The sequence below is a fragment of the Ursus americanus genome, chromosome 3, assembly GCF_024610735.1.
Source record: "Ursus americanus isolate L20-20 chromosome 3, mUrsAme1.1.p, whole genome shotgun sequence".
Taxonomy (NCBI): Eukaryota; Metazoa; Chordata; class Mammalia; order Carnivora; family Ursidae; genus Ursus; species Ursus americanus.
In genome coordinates, this window is record NC_142129.1 from 1,045,782 (window position 1) to 1,058,996 (window position 13,215).

Consider the following 13,215-nt stretch of genomic DNA (forward strand, 5'->3'; position numbering starts at 1 on the left):
TGCTCAAAGGGCAGGGTGGGCAAGGCATGCCTTCAGCAATCAACCCCCAAGTCATTTCTGCACGAATCTGGTAACTACCTCATCCCTGTACACAGAACAGAAGAGACAGGGTGACGGTTTGCAATGCGTTGCCCAAATGGCTGAGCGCAACGTAGTTCACGTAAAAAATAGCAGAAGTACTGAATTCCAGCAGCCCCCAACAAGGTACTTCGTCTGCGAATCTCTGGTGCTACGCTGGCATATTAAGGTGAAGGCACATTCGTGTGGGCAGCCTCCCCTACACGTTGCTCACCTTGGCTGGAGGAGACCCAGCAGAGTGAGGTGGGAAGCGCTCCAGGCATCTCCCAGGGCTGCACTCAGTGTATGTCTGTCCAATGTTTTAAATACTTTGTGAACTCAGCAGTCTGTCTTTTCCTTGTCAGCCTCTGGTTCTCCTGGGCCTTCAGCCTGCACGCCCCTGGGGCCCAGGCATCCCTCCTGGAAGGGAGAAAGCCTCCAAGGGGCCAGGGCCCCCAGGGCTGGAGGAAGCCATTAGTCTCCACCTGCTGTTTGCAAACAGCCCTGCGCTCAGAAGCACTGGTGTTTATTCCAAGTAAGGCAGTAGACTAACCTTAACTCCAAGGATCTCCAAGCAGAAAGGGGGAAGGAAGTGAGTTGTAGGTTGACGTCACTGGAGAATTGGCATTTTGTGGCGGTTCCCGTGGGTTCCTTTGGGTGGTGCTTCTGCTGTGGGGGATTGAGTGCTCTTGCAAACGTTGATCAGATGAATCCTTGTTGGTTGGAGGATCTGACAGTTTCTGAGTACAGGCTCGGGCACACTGCAGCCCCTGGGGCCCGGCTGTGCTCCTTCAAGGAGCTGCTTGTTTTAGAAGCCCCTGCTGGGAAGCTCAGGGAGCTTCTATGTGCTCCCGGCACAACCAGCCCTGTGTGTGCAGCTGGGTGCCCAGGGCCAGCAGGACAAGGTAATGCTTGGCAGGGGGCGCTGTGGGGACTCGTGTGGAGTGACTGGGGACAAGGACTGTGGTCTCTGCTCAGCCCCTGCACGCGTGCCCTCCCTTCCCCTCCTCGTGTCCCAGGACGTGCTCAGCCCCTGCACGCGTGCCCTCCCTCCCCCACCTCGTGTCCCAGGGCGTGCTCAGCCCCTGCACGTGCGCCCTCCCTCCCCCTCCTCGTGTCCCAGGGCGTGCTCAGCCCCTGCACGCGCGCCCTCCCTCCCCCTCCTCGTGTCCCAGGGCGCTGCCTAGCACTGGCGTCATGGGGCATTGGCTTTGCACGGCAGGTACTACAGGAAAGTCAGAGCCTCCTGGCCAGAACACGCCTCCCCATCGCACCCGAGTGAGCTGAGGCCAGCGAGGTTAAAGGGTTAGCAGCGGTGACATGAGTGACACAGGATGTAGAGTTGCCGCTGAGATGTCTGTATGGAGACTTCCGTGCCCACGTTGGAGCAGGTGTTGGGGGTTCCTTCCGTTGCAAGATTCTGGTGAGCCCGAGAGATAACGGGCCAGGTGCTTGGGCCAGGGCTGGGCAGCGTGGGGGCGTGTGTTGTCAGACCTCAGCGACAGCGAAGCCAGCACCCGGGAGTGCTTCCCGCGTCCGAGGCGTGTACCCCGCGCCAGGCGTGTCCCTTGCTGGCCAGGCTGTGACACGCAGCCTCTCTCGCGGGGACGGGGACAGATGACCTACGTTCTCCACGACACGTGTGAGCTGGGAACCAGGAAAGCCCACGGCGTCTTTAGAGAAAACTCTAGGCACCTGAGGGAGGGTTGGGTCTAGGGAATCCATCTGCCTGGGAATTCTTAGGTGTTTAGATCAGATTAGAAATGTCACAAAAACTACACGTAAACCTGAAGTCCTGCTGTTAAGATCTGTTATCGGTGCACTTTCGATGGCAGGTGAAGCCTCTTAATGTCAATTAGGACCTTGTCTCGGGGTAGAGGACAGTTGCCCTCAGTGACCGAGCTGTGACTCTGTCATCCACCATGTGTGTGCAGTGCCGGCAGAAATGCCCTCCACGCCCTCCCAGAGCCAGCCGTGCTCGGGAAGCTGCAAATGTCCTGTACGGTAATTAACGTGTTAAATGCTACGTGTTCCCACACCTGTTGAGGATCTGGGGCAGGGGCTGCTGTGCTCAGAGCGTGAGGGGTGGGGTCAGACCAAGAGGAACTCTGAGGGGTGGTAGAGCCGGGGAGACGGACGGCAGGAACACCGACTTGTATGAGGGCACAGAGGCACAGACAACCATCGCTCCAGGGGCCCAAGCTTCCAGGAGGAATGGAAGTGGAGCTGGCTGGCTGGGCAGCTGCGGAGAAAGGCCTGGAGAGCCAGCGTAGGCCCTTAGACTCGGCGTGCATGAGAGAGCGGGCAGGTCTGGAGGGTGGGCGACACGTGGTCCTGAGGATGCCGCCTGGGGACGTGTTGGGCCAGGACACGGCTCTGCATGACGTGAGCGAGGCTGCAGCCATTGGCAGTGGGAACCCAGAGGGAGGATGAACATGGCGGAATTTTCAGGGAGTTTCAGCAGAGTTTTATGACCAGGCGGACCTTTCTTGTACAAAGAAATCGAAGAGAAAGCCCACGGGCTGGGTCGTGGTGCTGCGTGGAGCTGCGGTGTGGTGCCGGGGGCTGACTGCAGGGGGTCTCCTGGGCCTGAGGTGGTGCGGAGGCTTCGTGGGAAACATCCCACAGCAGTGGTGTGGCATGGCGATGGTGTGGCCCTGCAGCGGCCAAGGGTTATCCATTTGCAGGGCCTTGCGCAGCGGGCCAGCCCACGGGGAAGTGAGCCGGGCGCTCCGTGCGGAACAGGCCAGAGCGGGGACCACAGTGTCCCACGTGAATGCACAGGAGTCACGAGGCACAGGACAGGCCTGGCGAGACCCCAGGAGATCGGGAGCGGCAGCTCGCCTCTGCACGGATGAGCGGGGGGAAGGCGGGGGCAGGAGAGGAGATGCGGAGGGAGTGGCCGGTTCTCAAAGGCAGTTCGCTCCTGGTTGTGTTTCTACCGGTTTTGAGGTGGTCCTTACAATCTTCACGTGGTTCTCGTTGACCATGGCCTCGTTATTCATGTATCCCAAATCTCACGTACTTTTCTTGGCATCCTTCTCGCTATCAACACCTTTAAAAAAGACTCTCACAAACCCTGAGACGGTGATAGACTAGGTGGGAGGACAGCAGTTGGGGGTGGGGCCGGGTTAGAACTGCAGGAAGCTGGCATCCTGCGGGTGAAGGGGGCAGCGTGAGAGATGGCGGTGGGCATCCCCTGTGGCTTACCAGCTGGGCTTCCCTGCACACACAGGAGGGGTCTAACAGGTGACACAGGGTGGTTTTGCTCTTAGTGGTGTTAGTTTGGTAGTTGAATCCATGAATACTGATAAGATTCAGTGGCCCAGGCCCTGGACCGAGGGAGGACCGTGGAACGTAAAAGCCTGTTGCAGATAATGGTAGGAACCCCCAGTGATCGCTGGGAAGGACAGCCCTCCTGCCAGGTGCACCCCAGCACCTCTGGGCCTGCGAGGCACTGCCAGGCACAGCAGCGTCTGTGCTGGGGGAGGGAGAACAGACACCCCCTCCCTGTAAGCTGCATGGCGTCCTGCGCGCTCTGGGACGCCAGCTCTGGACTGTGCACCTTCGTTTGCAAGAGGGAGAGCAGAAAAGGAAACGGGGGGATTGCTCTTTCCAGGGGAGTCCGGGTGACTGGAGCCAGGAGCCTGAGGAGCTAGGAGAGGAGTCCTCCCCTCCCCTGTTCCTTCTCCCCTCTCCCTTCCTCCTCTTTTCCCCCTCCCCCATCCCCAGCCTCCTCCCCTCCCCATTCCCCTTTCCTCTTCCCTCTTCCCCTGCTCCTTCTCCCTCCTCCTCCCTTTTCTACCCCTCCTCCCCTCTCCCTCCTCCCCTCCTCTTCCTCCCTTCTTTACCCCTCCTCCCCTCCCCCTCCTCCCCTCCTCCTTCCCTGTCCCCCCATTCCCTCTCCCTCCTCCCCTCCTCTTCCCCCTTCTCTACCCCTCCCCCATTCCTATCCTCCTTCCCTCTCCCTCCTCCCCTCCCCCTTCCCTGTCCCCCTGCTCCCTCTCCCTCCTCCTCTCCTCCTCCCTCCTCTTCTACCCCTCCCCTCCTGTCCTCCCCTTCCATCTTCCCCTCCTCCCCACCCCCTTCCCTCTTCTTCTTTCCCTCCCCTTTCCTATTCCCCTCCCTCCTTCTTCCCTTTTCCTTTCAGATGAATAAAATTATTTAAGAAGTGATGTATTTTTTTAAACTCATATTCAACATAGTATTTAAAAAGCTTTGAAAATTTTAATCATTCCTGTCTGGCAATTCCCTGCTAGTTATTTTTATACTAAATAGTTCTTAATGACTTTGATAAGTTTTTTAAACGGTTCCTGTCAAGAGAGATTTTAAAATACCGGTCTCTTTCCTTTTTGCTTTTGATTCCATGGCTCCCGCGGGGGCCAAATACCAAAATCTGTTTCCATAACAGTTTTTCCCTTGCAAGAATATCTGCTTGTTCTTGTTGGTTTGTTGGGGTTGATTGGAACTTTTTGTATGAGCACTGCGGTGTGTGGGTCAGAAGAGCACCACCTGTCGGTAGAATCAGTGGATTGGGGGGCGGAGGTCACCCGTGGCACGTGTGTTTCGTAAGCATGCCCGTGTTTCCTGTGTAGCTGCAGAGAAGCAGCTCGTGGTGCTGGGGCAGTTCTGAGCTCCTTTGTGATGGTCTCTTCCAGTGTCCTGGGACCAGCCGTGACCTTCAGAGTGAGCTCCAGCGCCCCAAACCTGACGATGGCAGACGTGGTGCAGGCTGCAGGTAAGGCTGTGTCAACACAACCCCGTGACACTCACACCCGGGTGGACAACACGCACAGTGTTGCCAGCACCCCGGCAGCTCACAGGGAGACGGGATGGCCGGGTCAGTCGGTACGGCCAGAGCCTCTCGCCGCTGTGCGCCCGCCGGGCTGCAGGTGGAGGACGGGGACCACACCGCTCCCTCCGAGACAGAGGCTGGTGCCGGGAGAGCAGGGGTCTGGGGTCTGCGGCGGCCCCCAGCCCCCGTGTGGACAGGACAAATGCCTGTTCCTTCTGGGGTCCCAGCCAGTGTGTGCTTGTCTGTCATGGACCAAGACAGTGCAGGATGGAGGGTTTAACAGAAACAAGGGCTTTGTTACAGCTCTGCTTTCAGAGCCCTGGCTCTGCCTGCTCTCCTGTCTTCAGACCTAGCGAGCGATCTCCGCATGTGAGTGGTGTTTGCCGCGGGAGGGGCGGCCCCAGCTAACGGGATGAACTGTCTTATCTATTTTGGTCGATGTTGAATTTTACCTGTAGGATAGCTGGGTGAAAGTGATGATTTCAGGAGCCAGTAATTTTTGGTTAAGGGAGAATTCCATGCAAAGTTGTACCTTCCTCCAGAAACCTGACCAATTTCAGCTCTGAGGAGAGCCGAATACACCGGGGCTTGACTTCAGTGTCATGGTTCGCTGTGAGGCCAGAGCACTCGGCAAGCTGGGTGGTGCCGTCCCTCGGCACAGTGGCCTGGAACCAGCTGGTTCCACTGCAAATGGTCTGCCCCCCGAAATGGGGCAGGCTCTGTGTCAGCGGCTCTGACTCCTTCCTCCTTACCTCCAGCGTCCGTTTTACCGTCCCAGCTGCTCAGCGTACGCGATTATTGACCATATTTAAGACCAAATCACTTACTGGTTTTTTCAGGCACAAACACATTCACAGTTGTTTTACAACTGGCCATTCATCCCAGTGCTGGGAGTGCTGCCTTCAGAATCGGATTTGCTGGAACGTCAGGATGCGATAATGAGTGGAATAAAACGGAAAGAAGTCTTTTCTATCTTTGGCAATCATGACCGCGTACTCACTGACAATAGCCTTTGTTTATTTTATTGCTTTCTGGGGAGAGTGAGGTCGATTATTTAAAATCTAGTTTCTTGGCTATTTTAAATGTGTTTATGTTGTGTGCTGAGGCCAAGGGGAGATTGCACGTCCGATGTGTGTTTGCACATCATAGCAACAGCCTCCTGAAGGCTTGAATTTGCTGCATCGTAGCCGTGTGTTTGTGCTAACCCTCAGAGCTGTGGGAGCTGAGTGTGCTCGTCATGCATGTGCTGACGGGTGACACACATGCATAGTTTTAAAAAATTAGTTCTTTTGTGTTGTGAATCATTGTAGATGTTATGAATGTACCTGACGCGATGCGGGAAAACGATGGTGAAAAATAACTGTGACGTTAGGGTTCTACGGTTTGGCAGTAGACATACCGACGTGCAGTGGGCGCCGAGGGCCAAGTCCCCCAGGGTGTTGGTACCAGGAAGAGAAATGAGCTCCCTGAGCGCTAGACTGATTCACGTGTTAACAAGGAAAGGAGTTTTGGGGGGTTTCTTGTTGTAAAAGACAATGTGGAGCCCTTGTCGTTGTTGTAAGCTACTGAACGGCCCGGTTGGGGCCGGCCCTGCTGGGGGGCCGCGGTGGTGTTCCCTCTGCTGGGATGGCCGCCAGCAGACCCGGTCACTGCGGCGGGTCCCACGGTGGGTTCCCTCGGGGGCTTCCTGGCACCACGCTTGAGGCCCCCCTTGGGGCTTACGACTAGTGAAGGGGACACAACCCTGCTGATGAAACTTCAGGGGAATTTGTTTGCTAACCTCACGCAAGAGGGTACAAAACTCGATGACTAGCCGTGCAGTTAACAGCACGTTAGTTCTCCTCAGACGTCGGTGGTGTATGTCCTGAGGGCAGATGCAGCCGTTCTCCGTGTTCAGAATCTCTTCCTCCTATTACCTGACCCTTTCTGGACCTTCTGCTGAATGTCTGAACCTCGGCTTGCACACGAGGCGCTCGTGAACATCCAAAGTAAGTGCACGAGGAGGTGCTTCTGTGTGGCCAGGGCAGAGAAACCGCTGGGGGCAGCGTGTTCGCTGTGGGAGTGCTCAGTGCGTGCACCCGCACACACGACAGCGTGCTCACAACTGGACCTCTAGGAACCGGTCGGTAGCCACGCCATCTGATTGAATGGGGCAAAACAGAGAAATCCTTTCCTGCTCTTCATTTCCTTGGTAGTTTATTCTTAAGTAGTATATTTCTAACGACTCTTGCATTTCTCCTTTCAGAGGAGATAGGGTTAAGTCCTCTTCTCGTCTGCAGCAGCACGCACCCCTAACCCCAGGGCTCCCAGACTTACTCCCGGAGCTCCCGCATGCTGCCCTGCCTCTGAGATCACCTGTTCCTCCAGACCGCCCTCCCCTGGCACGCAGGGGGTAGATTTTCAGTGCTGGGCCTCTGCTTGGTGGTGGGTTCGACCCACTTGCTGACCGTGTAGCTGCTGGTTGGCCGTCCTTGGTGGGTGTCTCCCTCTGACCTTTGTGTCAACCAGCTCCCTCCTGTCTACACTAAGCCTCTAAGACTTGCCATTTGGCTACCATTCTTTCTTTCATCTTGCTGGGGAGATAGCAATGCCATTTCAAGTAACAACATCTCCTTATTCAAAGATATGATGACTCTGCACGAGTTTTGTTAACGGGAGCCCGGCTCCATTCTCATTTACCCGTCGAGCTTCGTAGGCGTTAGCGAGTCTCCTCTCCACGGTGTTGCTGTCCTGCATGTGATTTACAAATTGTCTGTGCAGAAGAGGGAGAGGCCGCCTCTCCTGTGGCATCTCTGTGGGCACCAGCTCAGGGCTCATCTCTGGACACTACGGCTTCATGAGCGTATTTCCAGAGTTGGCTCTCGATACAGGAATGCTTTAAAACACGTCAAGTGTGGACTACAGAGTGAGGGGTCGGGACAACTGTACCCCGTACGCATGATGTTTGACCCCAAGCCCCCACGACAATGAGTGCTGCCCAGCCTCCTGGCGTCTGGGTGAAGGGGGCGGGTGTGTTTACTTTGGAGAGGATAATAGAGTCATGCCCGGCACAGCGAAACGAGCCCTTCTGTGAGCATACTCAGTTCAGCCACCAGCGCTTCGTGCTTCTTTAGCTTCTCTCCTGGGCCAGGCACCTGCAGGCCCTAGGCTGACGTCAACACCCAGGGACAGCAACCTGCCTGTCTTTCAGAGACATGGACACAGTGCCAGGTACCCAGGGGAGGGGGCCTCGCCAGATAAGGCTGCACGGAGGAGCTGGCCTGGGGCTGGCGACCAGGACTAGTGTGGCTCTTAGGTGGGCTGGAAGGTGACGAAAGGTTGGCCACAAGGAGGGCCAAGGCACAGAGCCCACATACCAGGGACAGGGTGGGGAACGGGGCTGGGGGCTGGAATCCAGAATCAGTCCCAAATCAGACTTTGCAGTGTGGGATTGTGTCTCTTCAGTGTCCGCAAGGAGCCCTCAGGCTTGGCCTTCCCTGTGGCTGAGGGAATTGGCTTTCCTTCCCGTGACACGGGGCTGGCTAGGGGTCCACACGGCTGCACTTGGGACAGGGATCTGAAACCTGGAGGCCTCTGGGTCCGGGCAGGGAGAGAGGAGTCCCCACTGCAGCATGAACAGCACGTCACACCGTGTGCCATCCACCCTGGGCAACCCGTTGGGGGACCTGCCACCGGGGCCTCAGCAAGCGCTCCAGGAGGTGCTGTGCGTGTGTCCCTGGCCACGTGCGGCCCAGAAACTGTTTGTGGCCTTGCACTGTCGCTGAGGTTGGGACGGGCTGGTGGATCTCAGGTGTGGAAAGGAAGTTGTACTTTTCCAGTGAAAAGTAAGGAGGATGCCCTGGACATGCTAGAAAAGGCCCACTTGATAGGAAAATTTGTGTTCACTTACAGGTGAATGAGACACCTGTGAAAAATTAATTAAAGTGGCAGAGTCCACAAGGATTCTACACGCTTCTCTGAGATGTAAACTTAGAGAGTCAGGATTTTTAGGTAAAAGTGATGCTGGTGTTTCTCTTCTTTGAGCCCTCCCGACACAGATGGGGAGGCTCAGGCCAGAGCAGCTGGTGGGCTCTGTGGAGAGTGAAATGCCTCTGGGCGCTCCTGATGGGGTGGGGGGCCCGCTGACCTGCCCACGGCGGGAGGGACGGGACAGGCTGGCTGCTGCTCGGAAACCAGCCTTTGCTGAGGTTGCAGCATGCATCCCGGGTGGCGGGGCTCCTGTTTGCCCAGCTGCCTCAGGCAGGGTCCAGGCTTGGCTGGCCTGTAGGGCTCCGACCGACGGGCAAGGGCCTGCTGGCGAGGTCAGCGGGGAGCGTGCTGGCGGTGGACGGTGCGGGAGGGCGAGGCAGCTGCCTCAGCATCCACCAGGCCTGTGGATCACTAGAACAAGGCACGGGGGGAAGTGACCATGGGCAGAGGACAAAGACACAGAAGCGAGGGTGAGGGGAGCCAGGAGACAGGTGCCCTGCGCAGGATGGGGTGGCAGGTCGGAGGTCGGAGGCTGGAGAGGTCGCTCTCCAGGTGAGAGGAGACGACGGCCTGGCCTCCAGCTCTGACCGCTCCGTGTCCTGTGTTGCTTATTGCTTGCAGGGGAAGAGCTGAGTTTCTCCGAACTGATAGATGATACGTTTCAAAGGCAAAGTGTAGAAAGAGGCCTCTCATCCCTTTGAACATCCTGAGAAACGTTCCGTCTTGTGCAGCCCGGAGAATAAGCAGTCGTCTCTTTCAAGGCCTCAGCGTGGTTCGGAGTGGAACGCTCTCTCTGAGAGAGGCTCGGCTCTGAGGTGCTTTGTGGTAATGCGGGCTTCTCACTTGTTTGGTGATAAGAAGGCTCTGTTGGGTCACAGCAACAGTCCTCGTTCCTGTTTAGCAAAAAGCAGATGGTGGGTGAGGAGGTCTCCTCCGGGGCTGACTCAGTGGCCCAGCTGCAGGACTCATGTCAGGTAGAAAGACGCGGTTCCTGCAACTGAAGAGAAGTGACTGTACTGTCAGTGAAACACACCGTCATTGGGGGGTGTTCTGCGCTTTGGAGAGCTCAGGAGCTTCGTACGGTAACATTTGGGCACACTGTCCTCCGCACACTGATGTGGTGGCAGCCTGTGCTTCCGTCGGGAAGACCACAGAGAGGTGCTCGCACCCTCAGTGCTGAGAACGTGTCACGTGCTGCTCAGTCGCCAGGAGGGTGTGGACAGGGAGCTCGCGTCGGGAGGGCTGGCATTCCTCCTGCACGCCCCACCAGCCTACGTGGAGCCTGGATGAGACCGGAGTCAGGAGTCCTGCACCAGCCGCATGAACACGTGTGGTCCCTCCCTTCTAGTGCACCTCTGTCTGTCGGCACCAGCACGCATCGCGAATCAGATGCCGACACAGAACCAGTGCAAGGATGCGGGGGCTCAGACCGTAGCACCAGACTCAGAAGTGAGGCTACCAGGGTCGGGAGTGCGGTGGCGGCAGGAATGGCGTCTGGAGCTCAGGGGGCCCGGTGGGGGCGCGGTGGGGACCTGGGGAGCTACCCAGTGTGGAAATGACGGAGCCCAAGCTGAGCTCCTGGGCAAATTGCAGGCCTGGCCTGCTTCCTCCCCCAGCCATGGGCTTGCGCGGGACCCGGGGTAGGAAGAGACCTGTCGGTGAGAAATCACACCTAGGGCTAGCGAGTCCTGTTATCTCTGAGGACCAGTGGATTCTCGAAGTCCGCTTCATCGTTAAGTCCAGTGTCCCACGTAGTCGCTCAGCAGATACCTCTGGAGGTCAGCCTCGGGCCAGGCGCCGTTCAGTAGCAGAGACGCTGTCTGAGCCAACGAGACACTCCGCCCCAGCAGACGCTAGCCCCCCAGGGAAGGCAAGAACGGGGAAGAAGTGTGATGTGTGTGGCATCCCGAGTATCACAAGACAGAGCGTTCTGTAACGTACCGTAACTGGTACGGTGCGGTCCCTGACATGGCGTCATGCGGTACGGCATGACTCGATCACACAGCACGCTGTGTAGTAACGTGCACTGTGGAACGATGGAAGCACCAGAATGTAGGTCACGTACCCCGGCTCATCAAGAGCTAGCAAGTGTTCTGAAGAGAAACCAGCTGAGCGGGCCGGGCGTGAGAGCTGTTTCCAGCCGCCATCAGACAAGGCCCGGGGTGACCTTGGAGCAGACCCACTGGGCATGAGGCAGCCCGCCATCTGACCTGCGGAGGCATGAGGGGGTGACGGGCACGTGCTGGGGCTGCCTGTAGGGTGGGTGACGGTGGGGCCAGCCCCCGGCGGGCCGGTGGGGCACGTGAGTCAGGAGGACGGAGGTTTTGGTGGCCCCAGAGCAAGTGCCTGACGGCGGCAGCCTCCCAGAGGTACGGTGGGTGACGGGAAAGGAAGGGCACTGGCCCCATCACTCCCTTCTAAACAGCCAGGTAATTGCGTCTGGCATTTTGACAAGTGTTTGCTGGAGTGGAGGGCAGTGCTGTCAGCGAGGCAGAGCTGTGCTAATCGGCCCAGCTGGAGAAGACTCCAGAGCCGTGTTTCTGTAATTAGAAGTTGTGGAGGCCAGTTCTCATCATGGCTGCACCCTGAGCGTAAACGAGTCGATGCCATGAGGGGATTTCGTGTGTTGTAATTTGCAGGGTTACCTGTGTGGAAATACAGGAGCCGCGCTCAGGGCGAGGTTGGGGATGGTGCGTAAACTAAAGACTGGAAACCGCGTGATTTGATATTCGCCGTCCCACGTTCACGTCTAGACAATGGGAGGCAGTGCGTCACAGATGCCCCTTACGGGAGGAGCACGGTCGCACCTGCAGGTGGGTGAGCGGGCGCCACCCCCTTTGCTCCAGGTGGCGACTGGCCTCCCTTCGGCTGTTGAGAGCCTCAGTCACCCCGTGCCCCTGCTCCCCAGGAGTCACCGGTGGTTACTGTGCTTCTGTTGTTCCTGGTCCGCCTTCTGCCCGTGCTCACCCCCTTCTGCTGGGGTGCCTGGGAACTAGAGCCCCACGTCCTCTGCACCGCGTGCTGGAAGGGCCTAGACCACCACGCCTGCCAGGTGAGCCTTCCCCCTGCTCCGACATCCTTTAAGAAATACCTAGCGGGAGCCTTTCCGAGGCTGGATGGTAGGCTGTGCCCCGCAGCTAGAGTCCTCGCCGCCCTCTTGCCCTGCTGCCTGACCACAGTGCTCAGTAAATATTACCAAGTTAGTCAGCGGTCTTCGCACTGTAGGTGGAAGCTGTCCACTTTCATAGCAAGCAGGCTGTACGTGGGCACAGGGGTCTCAAGTGGACCCCACTGTATGGAATAAATGCTTTGTCCTGCTGTGTATACCCCTCAAAGTGGAAGGACACGGGGTCAGAGAGAAGCTGACTCTGCCCGGGACTGGGCTCCTGAGGTAGGGCGCCCTGGTTCGTGTGTGCTCTGCCGCCTCCAAGCTGTGGGGATTTGGGGAGGTCCTCACTTCCGGTGCCTTGTTGGTGAGACGGGAGCAGCCCCGGCTCCGTAGGTTCCGTGAGGGTCAGATGGAGTGGCCTGGCCTGCCGACAGCACCCAGCATGGTCGGGTATTCCGGACGCCGCTTTCCCTCCGTGGGTGTTGGAACCACAGCTGCTGCTTGTTTGCCCGTGGATGGTCACGATCGCACGCACATGAGCGCTTTGTCGCGAGTCTGCGTTATGTGAGCTGTGTGCAGCCAGTCACCTCTCCGAGCACAGCCCTCTCTTGGTGGGCGATGCCCTGCGGTGTCCCCTCACTGCCCACAGCTCTCCGTGTTCCCCCGAAGAACGGGCCTTCAGATCCTTGTCCACATCAGCATCTGGGGAACCCCCGTCGGTGGGTCTTGGGCCCTTCCTTGGTATGAGTGGAGAAGCCGCTGGCGTGACCCGACCTGTAACACCAAGCAGGGCCAGTTTGCCTGCGGTGCCGACCGGGTGTGAGGGAAGGGAGGGCCCAGCCGCGGAGACGGTTCTGGCGGCCATCCTGGTCTGAGGTGCTGTGCCTTAGAACGGGTGACGGGGCCCTGACGCTCCGAGTCTGCTCGCAGTGTGCTCGGCGGGCAGGAGATGGCATGTGGGGCAAGGGAAACAGAGAAGTGGGGGGCGACCCGAGCACCGGGAAGCTGCTTCGGGAAGTTTGGGGAGGACTTTCGTGTGGGACGAGGTGCGCCTGGAATGAGACGTGCAGATGAGGGCCGTTGGTGTTCATAGCTGTGGTTCGGGTCTGCCCCAGCTGGAAGCACAGGCCAGGGACTGGGCCGCGTGACTGCTCCAACGGCGTTTCTCTTCCCGCTACGTGGGTTTCTCTGTCAAGGCAGCGGCTGACTTGAGAAAGCTGGGTGGTTCCGTGGCCAAGGCCACATGGGCACTCCCGCTGGACGTGAGGACACACCCTGAAGACGC

The 13,215-nt window shown here is 58.1% G+C and overlaps 1 protein-coding gene across 1 annotated transcript in view; it reads left to right on the forward strand.

Annotated features, from left to right (window-relative positions):
• PTPRN2 (protein tyrosine phosphatase receptor type N2) overlaps nt 1-13,215 on the forward strand; it is an 842,052-nt gene that overhangs the window by 394,695 nt on the left and 434,142 nt on the right. Inside the window, exon 12 of the mRNA XM_087860611.1 lies at nt 4,716-4,795. Within this exon, the coding sequence (XP_087716737.1) occupies nt 4,716-4,795 (80 nt within the window). The remainder of the gene's footprint in view (nt 1-4,715; nt 4,796-13,215) is intronic.